Genomic DNA, 20843 nt, shown 5'->3' with positions numbered 1-20843 from the left:
CACTTTGTCCACACACACACACACACACACACACACACACACAGAGTTATAAGGTCAGTGAGCAGTGAGACCCAGACACTCTGAGGTCAAATATCTGTGGACGAAAAGGCCATCATGACAAGAGATCCATCAACACAGCAACACTCCTGTTTAAAGGATGTGACTTGGAGAGAGGCGTTGCCAACACACACACACACACACACACACAGTTTTATACAGCTATTCTTGTTAGGACGCTGCATTGGCTTTTATTCATTTGGAAAACCCTATCCCTAACCTTTAAGGGATATGTAAATGAGTACATCTCATCTGTGTGTGAGCCAATAAGCATGCAAGATTGAAAGAGATCTGTATCGGGACCAGGAAAGCTGGTTGTGTTTAGTTGTTGTCTTGTGGTTTCCTGTTTTATTTTGAAATTTCACTAGATATACATTTCAGTACTGCCATAGCTGCCAGTGGGGACAAAAATCGACACTTCTTAACATTATTTTTGCCATTACACAGCCTTTTGTGGCTGGAAACCAAAGTTTCTAACTGCTTAATCCAAACACAGCATTTAATACACCAAATATCACATTATAACACATTTAAACACATTGATGGAGGCAGCAGTGGACTACAAACTCCTTTGTGTTGTGATGTCAAACCGCTGCTTTTCTCTGTATGGGAGCATCACGAACAGTAGCGTGTGTGCATTCGGTGAAGTCAGTGTTGACAATGTTGACAATTCAAAAAATATGTGAACTATCCCTTTAATTATAAACATTTAATGACTAACCCTTAAACATAACCTAAGCACGACCAGACGCTGATCCCCAAGAGGACAAGTGGTCCCGGGAAGGTCAGAGTTTGTACATAGACACACACACCACACACTGGTTTCCATAACTTCAGAGGACATTGTGTTAACTTCCATTAATTACCTGGACACTTACTCTAACCTTAACTATAACTACTACTGTCCTAATCCTAACCCTAGCTCCTCAATCTAACCTTAAAGGAATACTTCACAGATTAGCATTTAGCTTTGTATTACTAGAATAGGGGGAGTATTTTTCATTCTTTTTTTTTGTGACGTACCCACCAGTGACACTTGGTCCGAGCCTTGAAACTGCAACGCTAATTCCGCACTTTTTAGACCCACTCATAAGGGGGCGGGACCTCATTCCCAGTATGTAAACAGTGTCCGCCATCTTTGCTAACAGTTAAGCTAACAGGACCAAGTGTCACGTGGTGGGCACGTAGCAAAGAAAAGAATGAAGATATTTCTCAACTCAGGGGAAACAGAGGTTGGTAGGTTCTAGTAATACAAAGCTAAATGGAAATTGGTGAAGTATTCCTTTAACCATCACAACTAAGTCCCTAACCCTAAGTGTCCCCATAGAGATATGTTTGAACACTTGTACAAGGATAGAGAAACATGTACTAACTCCTTCTCTCTCTCTCTCTGCAGCTCTTCACCTCTCACTGGTTTCACATGACTCAAGCTCATCTCAACCCAGAGCATCACGTGGATTCAATATCTCAGCGAGGTCGAACACCAGCCGTCACAAAGCGCTGAAAGTCCAGCGTCGGTGTCACGTGAGTTTTTGTGTTCTTGTTTGTTTTTCTCCAGCCTTACAGAGTCAGTGTGAGACACATACAAAGCAGATGGAGCTTCACGGTGAAGGCAGTCACATAACTAACGTCCTTGTCACACTTTCCCGCTCTCTGTGTTCGAATGAGCGCGTGCGCAGTTTTTAAACTATGAAACATAACTGTTTGTTTTACCAGCTGCAGCGAAAGAAAAGTGCATTCACTCATTTATTTTGTGAATAATCGGCCTCTAAAATCACATAAACTTAATCCTGACACTTTATGGGCCGAGCATAATTTAAATGAGCTAGAATATAAAAACTACAGTAATAAAAGGCCTCTAATTGCAATCTGCCATTTTACAATGAACGGGGCCATTTTTCTATTTGCATCATTACATTAGTTAACGCCCTGATCGTGTTTTATCGTCCGTGAATCGCTAAATCAAATGTTTTATTTTAGAGACACACGCTGTTGGACGTGCATAAGTGCAGTTTTCACACCGTATCTCATTTGCATGTATGTTTCTTTTGCATGTGTATAAATACTGGAATGTAATTATTTTAGATTCATGATGGCTTTATTGCAGGACATTTTTGTTATTCTGACAAAATTAGTTTCAGTTTGACTTGTAGTTGAATGATAGTGGACTCCAGAGGTACAGTAACATTTTTAATGTACCATTTCTTTAATTTGGTAGAAACTGATATAAATATAAACTGGTATAAATTGTTTTGTTTTATTAGTGCAGAGTACTTTTACTCTACAGAGGCCGTCACTGTAAACCTCCATGTTTTTACCATAGGTCAGTGAGTTTTTGGAGTTTCTCCAACACAACAAAGCACCACCTTAAAGCAAATGTGTACTTCTGTTGTTGGAGTAACATCCTGAAATTATCAACAGAAAAATGTGGTTGTACAAAATATTTATTTAAGAGAAAACAAATGATGATCAGTTAAAAAAACGTGGGTTACTCTGCAACTACCAGGGGAAATGTCTAAAATCTCAATATTACATTACATGTCATTTAGCAGACTTACAATAAGTGCATTTAAACATTTGGGTACAAATAAGAGCTAGAAGTAAGTAAGAGCTTCAAGTAAACCAAACTATGAAGTGCTAGTCATAAGTGCTATGTATACGTTTTTTTGTTTTTCTTTGTCGTCGTTGCTTAGTCGAGGTAGAGTCGGGAGAAATGTGTTTTTAGTCGGTGGCGGAAGATGTGAAGGCTTTCCGCTGTCCGGATGTCGATGGGGAGCGAGGACAGTGAACAGTCTCGAGTTCTGTGAATGCCTCTGCAATCCTCTCAGTGAGGGGGCAGCGAGTCGGTTTGTCGATGCAGAGCGAAGTGGGCAGGCTGGGGTGTAGGTTCTGATCATGTCCTGGATGTGGGCTGGACCGGATCAGTTTGTAGCATGGAACGCAAGCACTAGAGTCTTGAAGCGGATGTGAGCAGCTACAGGAAGCCAGTGAAGGGAGCGGCTGTCAATATTTAACAGAGGAGTCTGGTGTATTTAGCGACAGTGCTGCTGATTCAGTGACTGTGACAGAGTCTGTGCTCCGGTCATGGAGGAAGTACTGAACAAATAGGTTTAATTAAATGATTCTAACGATTCAGTTACACTGAAAACAACTGCTTTAAAAGTCACTCGTCACTCGTTTGTGTGTGTGTCGCGTATAAAACAAAGTCACCGCAGTTTCATGCAGCCGTGCAGTGATGACTCCGCTATTTTTGTAGTGGAAACCAACCTGTGCCGTGCCGTGCCAAGGCGGGGCGAGCTGAGACCATAGTGGAAAAGGGCCATCAGTGATTCTTTGAGTTTAAGTTAGGGGCAGACATGAAGAAGAATTATATTTTTCTCACTGCTCCTTCAAGTTGTCTCAAAGGTAATTATGGATTTGTTTGGCATTGTACTTCATTGTACGCTACACTTCCATGAAAGGAACAAAAATGAAAGAAAGAAGGCACATACTGTAGCTTTAAGGATCAACTCTTTTCCAAAAATGCATAAAATCACAAAACAATCTTCTTTCTTTTCGACTATAATTTCTTAGGCTCTAGGTTTTCTCATTTAAATTTTTGGTTCTGTGCTTTTTCTTCTTCTTATACGCAAAGTATTCATGTGCTTTTCAGCCGCGGCTTTTTCTCTGAGCAAGAAAAGAAACGAGGATGACAGTAGAAAAGCCTCTTCATCAACATCATCATCCTCAAGAGAGGATATTGCCTCCACTTATCCTGTTTAATCCACACACTCACACAGAAAAAAAAAAGCAGCATTGCCTATTTAGGACTTCTGAGCAAGAGTGTGTGTGTGTGTGTGTGTGTGTGTGTGTGTGTGTGTGTGTGTGTTTCCTCCTCATCTACACAGCCCACACACACACCCTCTCTGTCTCTGTCTCTCTGCTCTATTTGCAGGAATAAAATAAATGATGAAACCGTCTTTTCAACAAAATTACAGCACAGGCACCAAAGAGACCTCACTGCCACTGGCACTGTACAACAGCTTCACCGAAAACTGGCATAAAATAAACTCCATGGTGCTTTTTTGTGCTGATTTAAATGTGAAAAATAGAACACTCTTACTTAAGAAACACATTATGGTCTTCAAAGGGATTCGTAAATTGCTGTACGGCTAAAAAAATGAAGAAAAAAACAGCACCAAGAGAAAAGAGCAGCCTTGAATTCATACATGAAAGTGGCTTAATTTATTACTCAGTAAAAAGGTTTTATGGGGGTTTAAAGGCTGGTGAAGTCATACTGCAGCCACACGGTGGACCAGTGTGCCAGGCAAAGGACCGTAATCTCCCCGTCTCTTACATGACATCATGCGTTTGGTCTGGCAGCTTCCCAAACCCTGAAGGGAGGAGACGGCAAACGAAGTGATGGATGTTTTTAACAGTTTCACATGACACCTGTGGGTGGTGCTGTTCATTAGTGCTGTGCGAGAGAACTGTACTGTATTGTACAGATCACATTTAGATATTATGGGGTGGTCTGTCTAAGTAATCAGTCACTGTGACCCGGTCCAATTGGACCTGAACAGTGCGGGACAAAAGGAAATCTTGAACAAAGTTCAGTTGTGGTGTCAGAAAGTTATCTACACAATAATATAATAACAATAATAAAAATAAACTTTATGGCACTTTTCTTCTCACATGTTACAAAGTCCAGTCGAGTATTATATTGTGACGGAAACCTCCCAGAAACATTGTACATCTTAAACTTCTATAATAAATAATCATGGGGCTTTTGTAACTTTATATAAGACGCAGCGGCCACATTCTAAATATGTATAGATCATTTACCCAGACACGGATGCCATTTCTTTTCTTTTTTGTTTAATATTTCCTTTGTTGTGCACTTGGATCATAATCAGTGATTTATTTGATGCATGAACATGTTAGGTGAATAAAAAACTGAAATGTTAAAAACAAAAAACCAGAACCCCCCCCAGAAATTCATATAAATGATCTTATACTTTCTTAATGATATAAATTTCTTCATTTTACAGGCTTTGACAATATAATAACATGTTTTTTTGTTGTTTTACTGTTACATTATTTTAGGTGTGGCTGTAACAGGAAACGCATCTAATCTCATTGTTTTATGTTTTTTTGTTTTTTACAGAAAATTTAGTAAATTCAAGCTAAATGAGTGAACTTAATGGATTTTCACCAATTAAGGTCACTTAAGTTAGAACTGTGAACTTACAGTGAAACCACAAAATGTCAAAGTAACCACAGATACTGTGAAAATACAGTATCTGAGACACATGGATTTACTGTTTAAAAGTACAAGAGAAATATTTTACAGTGCAGTGACATAAGACAAACAAAGTGCACGAGTCAGGGTCATCTCAAGTCAACCTAATATGTGAGTGAGTGAACGTGTGTGAATGGGTGAATGGCAAAACAGTATAGTGGAAAGCATCTGATTATAGTCATAAAGACTAGGAAAGTGATCTACTGTAAATAAAAACCGTTTATCATTTTAGTAGCGTATAAAAAAAAGCAACGGACAAAGAAGAAGAAACAAAAACGTGAAAGGTTTATCCATGAAATGAAAAGTTAAAAACTTAAAACCAAACCCAAACATGAACAAATGTCATAGAAAAACATGCACACAGAAATTCACAGGCTTTCACCTTAAATGTCTTTTATAATAATAATCATTATCATATCATGTGAAATGATTTACGGTGTCGCTATTAAAGGAAACTCATCTCAAGAGTTTTAGCATTCAAGCTAAATGAATGAATGAACTTAATTCTTATTTGCTGTCACCAATTAAGGTTACTTTGTAAAGTTTACTTTGTTCAGAGAAAGTTAGAGTATTACAGTTGTCCATTCACTACTAAATGTAATGGATAGATTCATTGATTGTAAATGTACAGACAAACAGTTTAGAGTGCAGTGTTCAGAACAGACGTGAACCAAAGTGGATCAGTCAAAGTCGACCTATAATAAACATCTGCTATCTTATTCTCTGAGGACAGTGCGAGTGAAGCTCGGCTGCGGCTTGTTTGGACTCACCTCTGCACAGATGAGAAGCGTCTTTTCACGCGTCTGACCGGGTGGCTTTGGTCTGAGAGGTAAAATGTGCCGAGGCGTCGCAGCTTTAAAGGACAAAGTCAGAGAGAGGGAGAGAGAGAGAGAGAGAGAGAGAGAGCAGGACATGAGCCAAACCACTGTACGCGCTCATAAACAATGACCTCAACCAGGAATTTATAAGCTCTCTTTGCAAACACCTCATTGGTTCTGCACTAGAATCAGACAAGAACATTTAAAAAAAATCCACTTTTTACATAAATGTGAACCAAGAAAAAAAAAAAACCCTTCTGCTGTTTGCCTCTGTATGTCATTCATTGAATTATCTGTCATTATTCCCTATGTTTAAAATTTTATTTCTCTCAATTATGGAATTACTTTTACTCTTTTTTTATTTTTCTTCCTCTCCCTCCTGCTTCTTATTGGCCTCACTCGTGTCCTTCTTTGGTAATGAGCGGAGGAATTGCATCAAGATGATTCATTCTTCACCCAAAGTAAACACTTTAAAGTCCATAAACCCAGAGCCTCAGACTCAGTCCATTATAAATCCCCCCCAGGGGGCTGAATGGCCCAAAAAAACGGTGTTTGTGTCACTGTAGAACAGCTGCCAACTCTCACATTAAACAATATCACTGGGATTAAACTGTTATTTGCAATCACAGTCTGAGCTCGGTCCAAAGTGAAGCTCTCAGTCTGAGGTGAGAGGTGAGGGAGTGTTTGTTACAGCCGTCAGGAACAAGAGGTGTGGGGGGGATTTCGTGGCCACGAAGTCACGTTTGTTGTGCTAAAGGTGTCGGAGTTAACCAAAGATCAGGTCCAAATTTGACAACATTATATGAAAATGGCTCGATCTTCTGAACCCAAAATGCTAATCTGTCGGTAAACCATGACCTGACTATAAACATAGGATTGCTCTGTTTTATTGGCATAAACACACAAACACAGAGACTCTTTGTTACATGAGATGAAGGTCGGTCTGTGTATTATCTTGTTTTACTAGAGCACATTTGCAAGATCAAATGCAGGTTTGCAGATTTTATGGAAGATGATAAAAACATGTTTATATTACATCAATTCTATGTAATCTAATCAAGTTAGAGACCATTTTGTTTGATGCATTGCCACCACATTACACAGTACCTTTACTTAATATTTACAATGTTTTAACACATTGGGCTAATTAAAGCATTGTTTGCAAAAACGTGAGAGCAAATTGTGCATCAGTGTGGGTTGGTTTGTTGACTATAGAGAATTATTTATCTATTATATATCAGAGTTTTGGGCAACGACTGAAAGGTTGCCAGGTCAAGGTACTCGATCTGCATTACTCATTGTTAATTGGACACTTTAAATTGACCACATCTATAATGTACCATAGTGTATAGCCTGAATAAAAGGGTGGTGACCCCGAGAGAGGGAGCAGCTGAAAGCCAACAAATATAAAAAAAGTGATAATTAAAATAGTAGCTTTGTTTAGCATGACTTTTTGTTATTGAATATGGTTTGGGCATGGTGTGAGTACGATGTAGGACGACTGGTGGGGGATCAGAATGCACCTGGGTGCTGTTGTTTTGTGTTTTTACCAGCGTGATTCCTTTTGTTCTTTTTGTTTGTTTGCTTTTTGGATAATAAAACCACAGTAGACTGCCATCACCTGGAAAAGACATTGTGTTACTTTTTTTGTGCAAGATATATATATATATATATGTACCCATGGTGCAATAGTAAGTTTTAGTTTTACTTCGATTTGGATTCACTGTTTTTTGACAAACTGCCACTTTAGTTTAGGGAGTTTTGTTTTCACATCACAAACTGATGTAACGGCTGGAAATATGAGAGTCAGACTATCAGGTGTCTGCGGCTCCACCTGAAAACAACCCTTGACAGTTTTGTGCGAAAACAATAGCACGCTGAGTTTTTTTTCTATTTTGTTTCGAGAATTAGCATTTTAAAGTTTTAATATTGAAGTACAGGCTGAAGGTCGTAGTGACTGAGTCCAACGACGAGGTTATTTTTTCACTCCGTTGTGCCCGTCACTTCCTTAAAAAGTTATAAAAGTCTGTAATCTTGACGTAATCTTGTTTCACATGTGTCTGCAGTTGCTGCAGCTTCATCCTTTCACGACCCAGACGCCCAGTAAGAGCGGAAGCACGGAAATGATGAGGCCGTTAACAGCAAGAAGGCTTTAATCAAAAGCACAGGCTTCTTTTTTTATTGACCGTTGCACGCACAGGAACAGGTGAGTATATTTAAACAGATGTAAACAGTCAGTACCTGCAACACGGAGGAAAAGAGAGAACACAATGTCTCACATGTTCCTCTCTCTTTAACACACACACGCACGCACGCACGCACACAGAGTCACACACGGTCATACACACACACGCACGCACACACATGGAATTTGCAGTATAAAGATAGACTGGGTCGTCTGAAAACACGGAGCACAGCAGGCCTCTTTGGTCAGCTACTTCAGACAAGATTTCCAGTGGTCAAAGCCAATCACAGGTCACCATTCAGAGAACAGAGAGAGGAAAAACACACACACCAGCAGAGCAGGAGGCAAATACCGAAAACCTATAGGAGCTCTTGCAGGTTTCACATTTTTTTTTGTCAGTTAAAGAACAGTGGCAAACAATTCTCCTTGTATATATGTTGTTGTTTTTTTTTCTTTTCCCAGAGTCCACCATCTGTGGAGAATGAATGGTCATGCTCTGTTAAAGGCATGGCAACAGAACAGCGTTTAAACAGCAGCTCGTTGCACACATACACACACAAAGTACCTGTTGTTGTGTTCATGTTAACACAGGGGGGGTATAAGTATGACATTTCTGCCACTACACTGCAGTAAATGGAAATGATTCCTTCACCAAGTAACATCAACGAAACCAACTCAACTCTATTACGTCACCATTCATTAAACCCGGCATTAAAACTTTTAATTCTTCTACAACCAAAACCCAAAACACACGGTACATCATAAAAAAAAAAGCAGCTGTTGAATAGAAAACAAAACAAAAACAGAGGGACCGAGTGCAAATCAGCGTTTTCTTCTTCTTCACATCATTCAGTTTCCCTTCGATAACATAAAATTCAGCAATAACAACAAAAATTCAAATTGTGGTGGGAAGAATTCATCATTTCCTGGATAAAGTAATGTCAGGAGGCGTGCCTGATTAAAACAAACACAAAAAAAGGTCAACACTTTCAATAAGAGGTTCCTGCACAGCAGAAGATAACAGTATCATCTCCAAGATACAAAGAGACGCACAGACATCGGCCTAACTCTCCTTCCTGATCCTTTTCATTCTTACATCAACTTATTTTCTCCCTTTTTTTTGTTACTTAAAAGTGATCCATTTTGGCGCACACACCAACCTTTTTCGACTTCGGCTCATCGCGAGGGTAAACCACAAAATCGTTGTGTTCTGCTCAGTCACCAAAGACTTTCCTGGCGTCTGTCCACATCAACACAGTGTTGCCATGGTGACGTCCTATCAACATTTCCTGTTAACTATTGCGGTTAACAGCTGCTATACTCCACACAACCTTCTATTCCACTTGTACGCCCACAAAAATAGCCTCAACGATCGACTTGAAGTAAAACTATAACTTAAAAATGGTAACAAGTAACGCTTTCTTTTTTTTTGTGCATCGATGCTGTTAAAAATCCTGCTGAACGATCAAGATGTCAGTCCAAGAGGACGGCGGAGGACAAACGTCCCACATGTAAACAACTAGTGCTGTTCTATTCTTGCAATCCTTTAAATCATAAACTCATCACAGTACCCATAAAAAAGGATGCACTGCATCCAGCTCTAAATACTTTTTTTAAATTCTTAATTGATTGCAAATAGATCAAACGATGATCGACTGATCAAACACAACTGCTGGAGTGATGGACAATGAAAATATATTGGAATAACATTGGAAAAAAAGTTACTTTTCGTGTCAAATTCACAAGAAAGGGGGTTAAGTCTCAAAAAAGAGCGTGTGTGGATGTCAACGAGTATGTGAGTCAGCTTAAAATATTTCAGATCTGTTGCAAAAACAATAGAAAACACGACGTCAACTGCATTTTTGTTGTTTTTTTTCCCTCGTTAAAAAGTCAAAATGCAGGACAGAGATGGCACAGAGTCTCCTTCATTTAAATCTCTTCTCTTCAAATGAGAGCGATTTGACCCGTCGAGAGCAACGTCAGCTTCTAAAATAAGTCCCTCACCGTGTCACAGTCAAAGGTCACTGGGAGAGATCCACGTCTTTCACTGCCAGATTACATTGTTACGGGTAAACAGCACAAACTGACAGCCCAAACACCCACTACCTTATATTGCTACCTTATGAATAGAGAGGTGTTGTGATTTTTTTGGGGATTTCTTTTTTTCTTTAAAAAAGGGGAAAACGATAAGTGCACGACTGCCCACAGCCTCCACGATCCAGTTTGGGTTGCCCACACTTTAAACTACAATTCCCAGGCACTTAATTGTAACCACATGTACAGTAAAGTTGTCAACTGGGTCAGCGCGTCTCTGACACACAGAGAGAGAAGGCAGCGACAATTACACGGTTGGACCCCAACGAACAGAAAAGCCCTCGAACCTCACACACAAAGAAAACAATAAGCATCCTCAGCATGCATCATCAAAGTTATAGTACTCCTGTGATATACTGTACGTTGACAAATTAGATAGTGGTTGGTACTTGCATTTACACACAAACACATGCTGCTGGACCCCTGTGCGATGCTACAGTAAGGTGACTGGCACACAACTTTAAGCCAAACTGGGAGAAACTTTGACTTTCAAAATGAATGCCAAAGAAACCCTGCAAATAAATACGAATATATATTACAGTTCAGAAAGGTGCAGAGAACGAGCAGAACAGGAATGAGGTAGAGACAGTGATTTGCCACTGTGGGGAGGGGGTGAAATGGGTGGAAAAATAAGCGAGAGGAATGTTTGAAGAGAAAAACAAAGAATTCAGCGGCAGAATGAAATAAAGGAGAACACGGGCGCAGGTCTGCTGCTCGGTGGCTTGGGTCAGTGTGAGATGGGACGGTTGTCTGCGTCTGCGCTTTAAAAGACTTGTCCTCACATCCGCAGGCGGTGCTGGGGGTCGGAGAAGGGCGGCTCCGAGTCATCCATGGGCAGCACCAGGCGCGTGCCCCGCATCACCAGCTCGTGATCCCCGTACGTGAGCTCCCTGTCCAAGTCGTCGGCGCCGATGCCGGAAAAGGCTGCACCGCCGCTGCTGTGTGCACCTGAGCCATCCGTGCTGACGGTGATGTCGCCATAGGTCAGGTTCATGTCCCTGTCCGTCAGGATGAGGTCAGAGTCATCGTCCTTCAACTCACCTTCATTCTGGGGCAGATACAGATGAAGAAAAAGAAAAATCATACTGAAATTAAAATTAAGATAAGAATGTGACTTGAAAAAGGGTCACTTCACTTCACCCAAAAAAAATATAGATAAATGTGTTATATGATCATCAGACAGTGGATCTGAGACACACGTCTCATTCCCACAACAGAGGAAGTGAAGATTGAAAAAAATCTTTTCAATCTTGTTTCTTTTAAGAGAGTAAAAGATCTGAAAAAATAAAAATACAAAAAAGAAAAACCCTGGTCAAATTTGGTTTGAATTAAACAAACCCTAACCCATCATAATGATTTTAAGTTTATACTTCATTTGACCCAGTGGGGAAAAATGGGTGAAACAGCCCTTTAACTCCTTTATAATGACTGAATAAGGTGAAATATGTTTGCTTATTTTCTTTTCCGTACATGCCTGATAAAAGTAAACCTTTTCAGATGAGCCTTTGTGCTTAATGATTGATAAAAAAGGAAATTCAGACTCTTCCTGACATCTGTGTAAATGTGGAAAAAGGCATATACAATGACATTGTCCTGATACTGTAAAACAAAAAAAACAAAAACACTTTTTTTCCATCACTTAATACAAGATAAAACCTTGACAAACACAGTCTGGTCAAAAATAGACCACGTCTGACCTCATAGGCCTGAGGGCTGGTGAGCAAGTGGGCGAGGGGGCCACAGCAGGGAGGCAGCGTGGCCGTGAGAGGGGGGCCACTGTGAGTCAGGATGGGCTTCAGGTAGCTGCAGAGGGGGCTCGAGTCAAGGATGCATGTTTACGTAGAAAACATGCACTGACAGAAAGAGTGAGTGAGAGATTATAGACACACAACACACACACAAATAACAAACCCCCAGATGATTGAGATGATTAATGAACGAATGAATGAAGCAGATAATAAAACATCAGTCGTCTTTCTACGGATCCAAAAAGACAAATTTGATGACATAATTAAGATAAAAAAAAAAACAGAAAACACAATTGCCTTTATGTTGCTGACGCAATTACAGTGATCATTAATCTTAAAGTGTATACAAGTCACTCCCTCTGCTGTCTGACACTGTGAACTACAGCAGTCTGGTCGTCTTCGTTTATCCAACAGTAAATTTGACAACAATTTATAAAGCTGTAAAGTCAAAGTACAGAGAGTAAACTGCTTTAATGGTTACAAATCATTCATTTTGGCATTTAGTTAGAGTAAGATGTTCTTAATACTCACAATTGTAAAATCTCTACTGTTCCTCATATTTACCTCTATATTTCTAAATTAATTATGTACTGAGGGAGTGCCATAGTTTAGAGGGTGGTTACTTATGTGTCTAAAAAAAAAAAACACAAAGGACAACAAAAAATGTAGTCTTTTGGCTTTTTGTCATTTCTCACTGAAGGATACTTGTGGTCAAAGTTGTACCAAATTCTGAAAAGCCAAGCACTTTCTTGTTTGGTGCTTCTTCTCTCTAACGATCCATCACTGATACTCATCTAGAAAAAAAAAAGATCATTTCCGTTATTTTCACTCCATGCGTCAGTCTTCAGTGAAGTCCTGCGGCCTTCACAAAGTGTCTGACTCACAGAGTTATCTTGATCCGAGTCCACTCCCACTCTGCAGAGAAAAAAACAAATAAAAGGAAATCGATGTAAATCACTTTCATGTGGCAACTGTTACGGCAGTGTAGTGTTGAGAAGCGAGAGTTCCCGGTTTGCTTGACTGAGCTCCATTAAGATGAAGGCGTACTTTGAAATCATCCTCCCGCAGTAAACAGAGCAGGGTCAGAGGTTATCATGAATTGTTAATGACCGGAGTTTAAACCTGATGGGCGAGCTAAACGGGGGGACATGAAGTCTGGACGATCAGGGAGGAACATTAATATACGTATATATGTAATAATATACAATATACATAATAATATAATAAACAACATTTTTATTTTAGTTTAGTTTTAATAAAATAGAATAAAATAAAATGCTGGGCCAAAATATGTAGAGCCTCTCAAAACAAATGTGAGCCTTCATATGAAGTTAAAACTGCCACGTTTAGATGTTTCTGTTCACCAATCTAGTAAAAAATATGGTTCTAGGGGTGAAAATGCTTTTTAAAAAACATTTATTGATCTATTAATATTTCAGTACTGATGCTTAATGCAAATCCACTTTGACCCAGGGACGTGCAGTGTGTGACCAGGGTGGAGGGGAGACGTACCGTATGCGCTGGCAGGACAACATCTGGGTGGTGCCACCTCCACAAACCCAAACAGTGAAGAAAACCACGAGCAGCGTGGTGGAAAACATCATCTGACGGGCGTACGTCGCGGTGTCCCTGATGGACAGGGCAAACGTCATGGCACCCCGGAGTCCTACAGAAACACAGCAAAGTGTTGCAAGCAAATGAGCATGAAAGTTTTGACATACGACCGACCGGAGGCATGTGGTCGCGTGACAGGAAACAGAGGTTTCACTGTGAACCTGCAAACATCATCATGTGTTGAAAGTTGGATCTGATTTTGTTGCGTCGTCCCAGATTAAGAAGGAATGACAGAGGGTAGATGTTAGCGGCTCTTCCCAAGAACACAGCCAGCTGCGGGACAGAGGTTAAGGAGGCAAAACAAAGCTAAAACACAACACAAGAGAGGACAAGTTGCTTATTTTTTTATTGGTTATTAATGGTAATTTAGTGCTGTAATTCCTGAAAACCACTGGTGTAGATTTGCCTCGACTGGTAAATAAGAGAAAGTACCATGCCCAAGTTTCACACGCAAAAGATACGAAAGCTCCGACGACGAACATCGGATTAAAGATGTGGTTCTGGAAGGTGAACAGGGTCAGGCCCATGTAGGAGAAGATGAAGTTTTCCGCCAAGAAATTCAGCAGTTCAAACAGCTGCAACATACAAGACACACCTTTGTTGAGTGACAGTTAATGTATGTCCAGCTCAAACAAGCTCAACATACGGTACACACGCTTTTTCCACGTTATACATGACATTACATGAGCTTCACTAGACAATTTAATGGAACATTTTTGAAAGTAGACAACAATAATTACTGATGTGCTCTACGACTACCATATGATTTTATCACCCAGAAACTCCCTTTTTTGCTTCAACTGTTGACACGATGACAACTTTTTGCTACTTTCAAATTTAAAGACAAAAACAAACACTTGAAGTATGTTGTGAAAGTGTGCAAACGGTGCAGCGACATTGCGACATTGCTCCAGGTCTAACCTGTTTAGTTCGGTCCTGGGACTCGGGAGACAGGTTGTTGTACGTGTAATGGGCCTGAGTGATTCCACAGAACAGCACTGCTACCACACCTGCACCACATCAGGAAAGACACAGAGGGAGGACAGTTGGAAGCATCGACACACAACAATATGATGCATTGACAACTCAAGAACAGTCCTCAGTGCTCTTAATAATTGGGGCCATTTTATGCAAATTACTAATTAAAATGGTGTGTGTGTGTGTGTGTGTGTGTGTGTGTGTGTGTGTGTGTGTGTGTATTACCAGTGAAACCACAAGCCTCAGCCAACAGGAATGTGCTCCATGACATGAGGAAGAAAAGCGCCGTCTCCAACAGCTGGAAATCCCTCAACTTGGTGAACTTGGTCACGTACGGACAACAGTCAAGGTGTTTAACGAAAACGCTCTTGTGAGTTGTGACACATTACACAACAAAAAATATCAGAGAAAACCTAGATAAATTAACGAAATCTGCAAAGTAGTGACGTAAGGGCTGCAATGATTAATCAAAAAAAAAATTAACTGTTTTGGATTACGATTACAATCGTTTTAGTGTTCTATGGGTTTTTAAATGTGAATATTCTGGTTTCTCTTTGCTCTTTAATAACAGATAAGTCATTCAAACTGACAAATTTTGGTTTGTGGACAAAATATTTTGAGATTTTAGAAACAACGATCACCATTTTCTGACGTTCTATGAGCTAACGGAAATGATATATAAAAACAAAAACACATAGTGAAATCTGTGTATCCGTTCATTCTCGTCTAATTGGTTTAATCAAATGGTTCAAGTTACTTTGCAAAAAACGTGCATTGTGTTATTTTGAAGCAAAACAATATAAAAAAAAGAAAACTGAAATACAAATAAGCGACTAACAAACAACAAACTGCACCATATCATTAATAAATGAGTATATCATTCACATAACATTGCTAACATTGATACAGTATTGTGTTGTATGGATAAATAATAACATAATAAAAGATATGAGCGCAGTGACGACTCCGGTGGCCACTCCCAGAGCAAACGAGCCACTGAATACACCGAGGAAAATCCCAAAAGATTTCAGCATTGCCATCACCTCGAAGGTGTGACTGTTGTCTCCTTCTGGCTGGTACGCTACTATAGACCTGACATCATACAAAAATGCAATTATTACCATGTATCTTTGAATAGAACAGCTTACTACTGTATAAACCAGGGGCCATTCACATTTTTCGACGAGAGAAAGGGGGAAAAAAACATTCTGCCAGTAGAGAAAGTGAAAGGAGACCACAGAGCTTATATCTTGCAATGTTTTGAAAAATTCCAGGAACCAGTAACACAACAAATCTGCACACAGTATCCGTTTTGTAGCAACCATGCACGTGAGGAAAGACAATGAGCACCGTCACATACACGTCTGTGCTGCACGGTAGTTAAGTGTCGACAGAGAAACATCCCTGTAAATGTATATTCATGAGAGGAGAAGAGTAAAGCACCTCTTATTAAACTGGATTCAAATAGCTTTTGAAAATAAGTGAGTCTGTTATCACTGCAGAAGTATTAAATATTATGCAGGAAAGAATTCTTTTATTGGAGCAGTGGCAAACCTCATTTAGTTTCAAATTCTACTTGAGCCAAGTCCAAAAGCAGACCTCTGCACACACACACACACACACACCCTGCACACTCACAAGACAAATCACTGAGCAGTTTGCCTGTAAACATTTCTGGCTTTGGGGCTTCCCCTGACGTTTTTATTTTGAGAATCTCTGAATGCAATAGTGGATGTGTTCAAAAAAGTCACTGGAAACGAGCTAAAACAGACGAATGAATAATGAATCTCTCGGTTGAATAAGCCGAGAGCACAAGAGCATCATGCCAGTGATTTGTCATGTTGTTTCCCCGAGATCCCACAAACACACACAAAGCCATGCTCTACTTAGTACACCCGTTCACTGGACTGGTCTGAGACTCTCCACAGGGACTGTCCACTCTGCCATGCCTGCCATTATAACTTATAATTCTGTGGGAATAATTCCATGTAGAGCAGGACAAAAACTAAGGGTTAGTTCATGTGCCGTGTATATAAAAATGGACGTACTATAATTCTTCTTTTCAAAGATTGAGATTCACAATTTGACCATTTATTGGACAATACCTGCTGTATGTGCAGTGCTTTTTCTTATATATTCCTCTTAATGGGAACATAATTTACAAAATGAACATGTTTTATTAAAGAAAACCTGAAACTGGCAATTTAAATCTTCATAAAAAGGAGGGAGTTGGCTCATTTTCCCATAGACGTTCATTCAAATGGAGTTTTCACCCCCTGGAGGCTAACTGTTAGTTCCCTCCATCTGCTTCTAAGGCTTCCCTTTTCAAACTGGAAGACTACATCCATTGTTATACCGTCTCTGTTGCCACTGCAGGTTTAGCACAGCATTAATCAGCTAAAGGTCACCGGTTAATCAATCACAAGAAAGCATGACTCATACTTTCATCATTTCTCTCGGGAAAACAGTAACTTGGCAGCAGCGGCGGCTGTGCATATTCAAGACCGCATGACATAGATGCAAACTCAATGACTGTGAACGATGACAAAAACAAGAGAGAGACTTACGAGGACAGAACCACAGCCACGGCGTCGTTGAGCACGCTCTCTCCGAACAGCAAGGCGTACAGATCCACGTCAACCTGCAGCTCGTTGAAGATAGCCAGGACTGTCACTGCAAAACCAAGAGAAAACCAATTAATTCCTTGGCACGTTTTCATTTTTATTTGCTTGTCTTGATAGTGGGAACATGTCCTAAAAGACCTGAGTGGATCCAGGTTATAATTAACATGATGAGCAAACACACCGGGGTCTGTGGCAGAGACGATGGCTCCAAAGAACAGACAGTCGGTGAAGAAAAAGTCTCCGTCCAGCTGTCCAACCTGCTTCATTAGCGTCACGCAGCCATACATCAGCAACCTGATGAAGCAACAGCAGGCAGTTTTACATAATCATGAACAACACTGACATTGATGAGGCGAGATTGTCCCCTGGCATAAAAAGTCTTTTTAGTTTTACATGGGGACTCAGAATGGGAAAATAAACCAAACCAAAGATGTTTGACTCTGTGTTTTCCATTTTGAATGTTCTTTCTTACCCGATAACAAAACAGGAAATGACTGTTCCCAGAAATGCATAAGCCAGGATGGATCCCATGTTACGGAAAAAGTGTCTCTGAAAGACAGAATTACATAAACACATCAACATTTATCTACACGCAGACTCCAATTCAAGTCATTCATCTTCAGTAAACATATCAACAACTTCAAACTACTTTATAAGATGAGATTTGAAAAGTGGACCTATTATATTATATTATATGAAATAGAAGACATTCTTTTAATAACTAATTTAAAGTCAAAGGGGTGTTAAAATCGCTTACTTTGCAATGAAGGAGTATGTATTATGAATGAGGCAGTAGACAGAATAACTGAAATACAACTGTACCCTTTTCAGGCTGTAACCAGCATGGAAGATGATGGGCGGGAGAAGAATGTTGAAGAACACTTCAGGGTCAAAGGTAACCTGAGTAACACACGGACACATAAAAACATGACAATAACAATAATAATAATAATAATAACAACAAAGTACAAAGTTTGGCCCACATTAGATTTGTTGTCCATAGACATACAAACTCACAATACACACAAAGCACTAACCAATACAACTTCAATACACTACAAGATCGCACAAACTACTTTGTGACAAAATGCAACTGTACCTTTCGCAGCATCTCATTGTCGGCCACATCCTTCGATTCAGTGGGGTTGATCTCCCCCTTCAGTGTGTACTCATAAAATTTGCCACTGAAATTGACCAGCAGGGTGGCAGGGCTCACATTAACCTGGCAACTCAGCGTGACGTTGCTAACGTTCCGAGGAACATGGATGCCATAGCGCAAGATCACGCCAACGATTAAGCCTGAGACAAGCGTTAACAAAGAGAAGAGAGAATCAATTCATGTCAGATTTTTCTGGTGCAAAACAGGAAAAACAATCAACAGAGAAATGTAGACTAGATGATGGGGTGGTTACTCTCCTGCAGCTGCCTAAATCTGCATTTTTATTTTGGAAGAACAGATTCAGAAACTAAATGTCAAATGCTTGTGAAGTGAAGAGGGAAGTGAGAACTACAGAAACCATCGCTCCATGTTTATCCATGTTTATACCAGAATAAGTGAGAGAGAGAGAATTAATTTGAAATTGTGGATGACATGTAGAGGATTTCATTTTCCCCAAGTGAAGAAAAGGTAATAGACTCTCCAGGGTAAATAAAGGTTAGGAATAAATAAATTAAGTTACACAGAGCACTCAAGTCAGCATGTGTATTCTATCACATAATCACCACAACATTAGAGCTGAACATTAACTGTTTTCAAATTGAAATTGCTGTTTGAAAACAATACAATTACAAAATCCATGAGGCTGCGATTTTATTGTGTCTATATGTCAATTGTCAAAATGTTAAAAACAATCCATATGTTTTAGTTCTCATCCCAGTATAGTAGTTCATATTTTGATGGTGTCTGGTGTGGCACTGTTCCATTTCGTTTTAAATCTATAACAAAGTGAAGGTTGAAATAAAGCTCAACTATGAAAAAGTTATACAGCGAATCAAATAATTGTTCATAATCGGAATCATTCAGCCCCAATAAATATAAAACCGTGAACAGAAATTGAAGGAATGTGCTTGGTTTGTTTCAACCAGTGAGTCGTGAGTGGGGTTTTTCCTGACAGGTGCAGGGAAAGTTTCTGTTAGTTACTTAGTGAAGGAGGAACCAGCCATTCATGCTTGGCATTACCAGGCCACAGAGTGGAGAAGTGACATTTTGTGTTGCTGTTGTTTTTGTATGGTATAGTGGTTCCCTTTCATGGCCCAGGAGGCTCAGCTCTTTAAGGTTTCATTTACAAAACCAAGCATTGTGAAAGAGGGCGTCTGTGTAACTAAGCTTCTTAGCCCGCAGTCTCAAATGCGCCACTGGGTCGTTAAAAATGAAGTCATTTCCAACCCTAAGTACAACACGAGAGTTTCGCTCTCTCACCATAAATCATTGCCAGCCCAGTTTCGTGCAGGAACCTGAAGCGCCGGTGTTTGAAGAGCCAAATGGTGAGGATGGTGAGGGTGAGCAGCATGATGAAGATGAGCAAGTCTGCGCTGTCCTGCCTGTGGCTCTCCTCAGCCTTCTTCTCTGTCACGATGGTGTTCTCCATGGAATTGCTCTCCTCCGGAGATAATGATGATGCTCGGCACACACAGATGCCCACAGACAGGATCACCAGCAGCAGCAGCCACAGCGTCCTCGTCGCCCTCCACGCGCCGTTGACAGTCACTCTGAACACCATTGCGGCTCGTCCACGGCCAAACGCTGCAAAGTCGTCGTGGATAAAAAGCAAACTTTAGGGCGAAATTGTATTTAGGGGACTGGTAATGGGGGGAGACGACAGCAGAAAGACGACAGCAACAGCGCTATTGACTCTGACCTGGAAATGAAAACTAACATTTCCAGAAATTCTACAGTGTTTATTTCAAACTAAAAGCACCGCGTCACGATGCAGTTGCTTTTAAACCACCCATAACATATTATGCATATTTTTTCACTTTATATTACTTTTATTGGATGAAGATATACATTGTGTCGTTTACTGGAGATGTATTTCCGCAGATGATTAAACTAGTTCCCGCAAAATAATCTTATTTTGAAATATTCAATTTCCTTCGTGTTGGACAGGAAGTGAACATGTATATTTACAGACGTTATCCTTTCTATTTAATTTTTACCGCTTATGTGAAGTCACATTTAAATTTGTATAACCTGATGTTCTTAGAAAATGAAGACGTTTATTCTCAACACTGCATGTACTACAGCAATATTACCATCATAAAAACAGCTAACTAACAATGTGTCATTACACCATTGTACTGGAAATACAAGACTTGAGCTTTTCTAGTCTCTCCAGCTTTACAGAAATTGAGTAATAAACAGGCAGATTTATGAAAGAAAAATGCAAATGGTCATAAAAGCATGAAATTTAGCAATTTTTGATAAACAATTAAATGTTGATAAAA

At 39.9% G+C, this 20843-nt stretch overlaps 2 protein-coding genes and 1 long non-coding RNA gene across 7 annotated transcripts in view; 1 reads left to right on the top strand and 2 right to left on the bottom strand.

Annotated features, from left to right (window-relative positions):
• Positions 1-6208, bottom strand: part of fhl1a (four and a half LIM domains 1a) — a 19597-nt gene extending 13389 nt beyond the window's left edge. The window contains exon 1 of the mRNA XM_044041184.1: positions 6109-6208. The gene's annotated coding sequence lies outside the window, so the exon portion shown is untranslated. The remainder of the gene's footprint in view (positions 1-6108) is intronic.
• The window catches only part of LOC122779000, a 26243-nt gene extending 5400 nt beyond the window's left edge, over positions 1-20843 (top strand). Inside the window, exons 4-9 of one of the 5 annotated variants that reach the window (XR_006361496.1) lie at positions 1454-1581; positions 8223-8362; positions 11226-11450; positions 13657-15145; positions 18231-18294; positions 19840-20843. This is a non-coding gene — a long non-coding RNA (uncharacterized LOC122779000). Of the gene's footprint in view, positions 1-1453; positions 1582-8222; positions 8363-11225; positions 11451-13656; positions 15146-18230 lie in introns of all 5 variants that reach the window. The other 4 variants (XR_006361495.1, XR_006361493.1, XR_006361494.1 and 1 more) reach the window with 4 other exon arrangements.
• On the bottom strand, positions 9646-20120 carry slc9a6a (solute carrier family 9 member A6a). Its single transcript, XM_044041182.1, has 16 exons — positions 19819-20120; positions 18499-18698; positions 18222-18299; positions 17872-17948; positions 17581-17693; positions 17343-17448; positions 15726-15867; positions 15001-15106; positions 14719-14807; positions 14259-14372; positions 13959-14070; positions 13696-13849; positions 13068-13098; positions 12889-12977; positions 12133-12238; positions 9646-11483 (listed from the first exon to the last, which is right to left on the bottom strand). Exons 1-16 carry the CDS (start codon positions 20117-20119, stop codon positions 11214-11216), a joined length of 2088 nt encoding a protein of 695 aa, XP_043897117.1. The 5' UTR covers position 20120; the 3' UTR covers positions 9646-11213.

The sequence above is a fragment of the Solea senegalensis genome, linkage group LG12 (assembly GCF_019176455.1).
Source record: "Solea senegalensis isolate Sse05_10M linkage group LG12, IFAPA_SoseM_1, whole genome shotgun sequence".
Taxonomy (NCBI): Eukaryota; Metazoa; Chordata; class Actinopteri; order Pleuronectiformes; family Soleidae; genus Solea; species Solea senegalensis.
This window is presented reverse-complemented; position numbering and strand designations above follow the sequence as displayed.

Excerpts from the sequence above, each read along its gene's own strand:
- slc9a6a (XM_044041182.1), bottom strand. The coding sequence starts at position 20,119 with ATGGTGTTCAGAGTGACTGTCAACGGCGCGTGGAGGGCGACGAGGACG. Across the intron at positions 18,699-19,818 it reads TGGGCTGGCAATGATTTATG|GCTTAATCGTTGGCGTGATC; the intron begins GTGAGAGAGCGA and ends CGCTTGTCTCAG. Across the intron at positions 15,107-15,725 it reads CCGGAGTCGTCACTGCGCTC|GTGACCAAGTTCACCAAGTT; the intron begins ATATCTTTTATT and ends TGTTGTCCGTAC.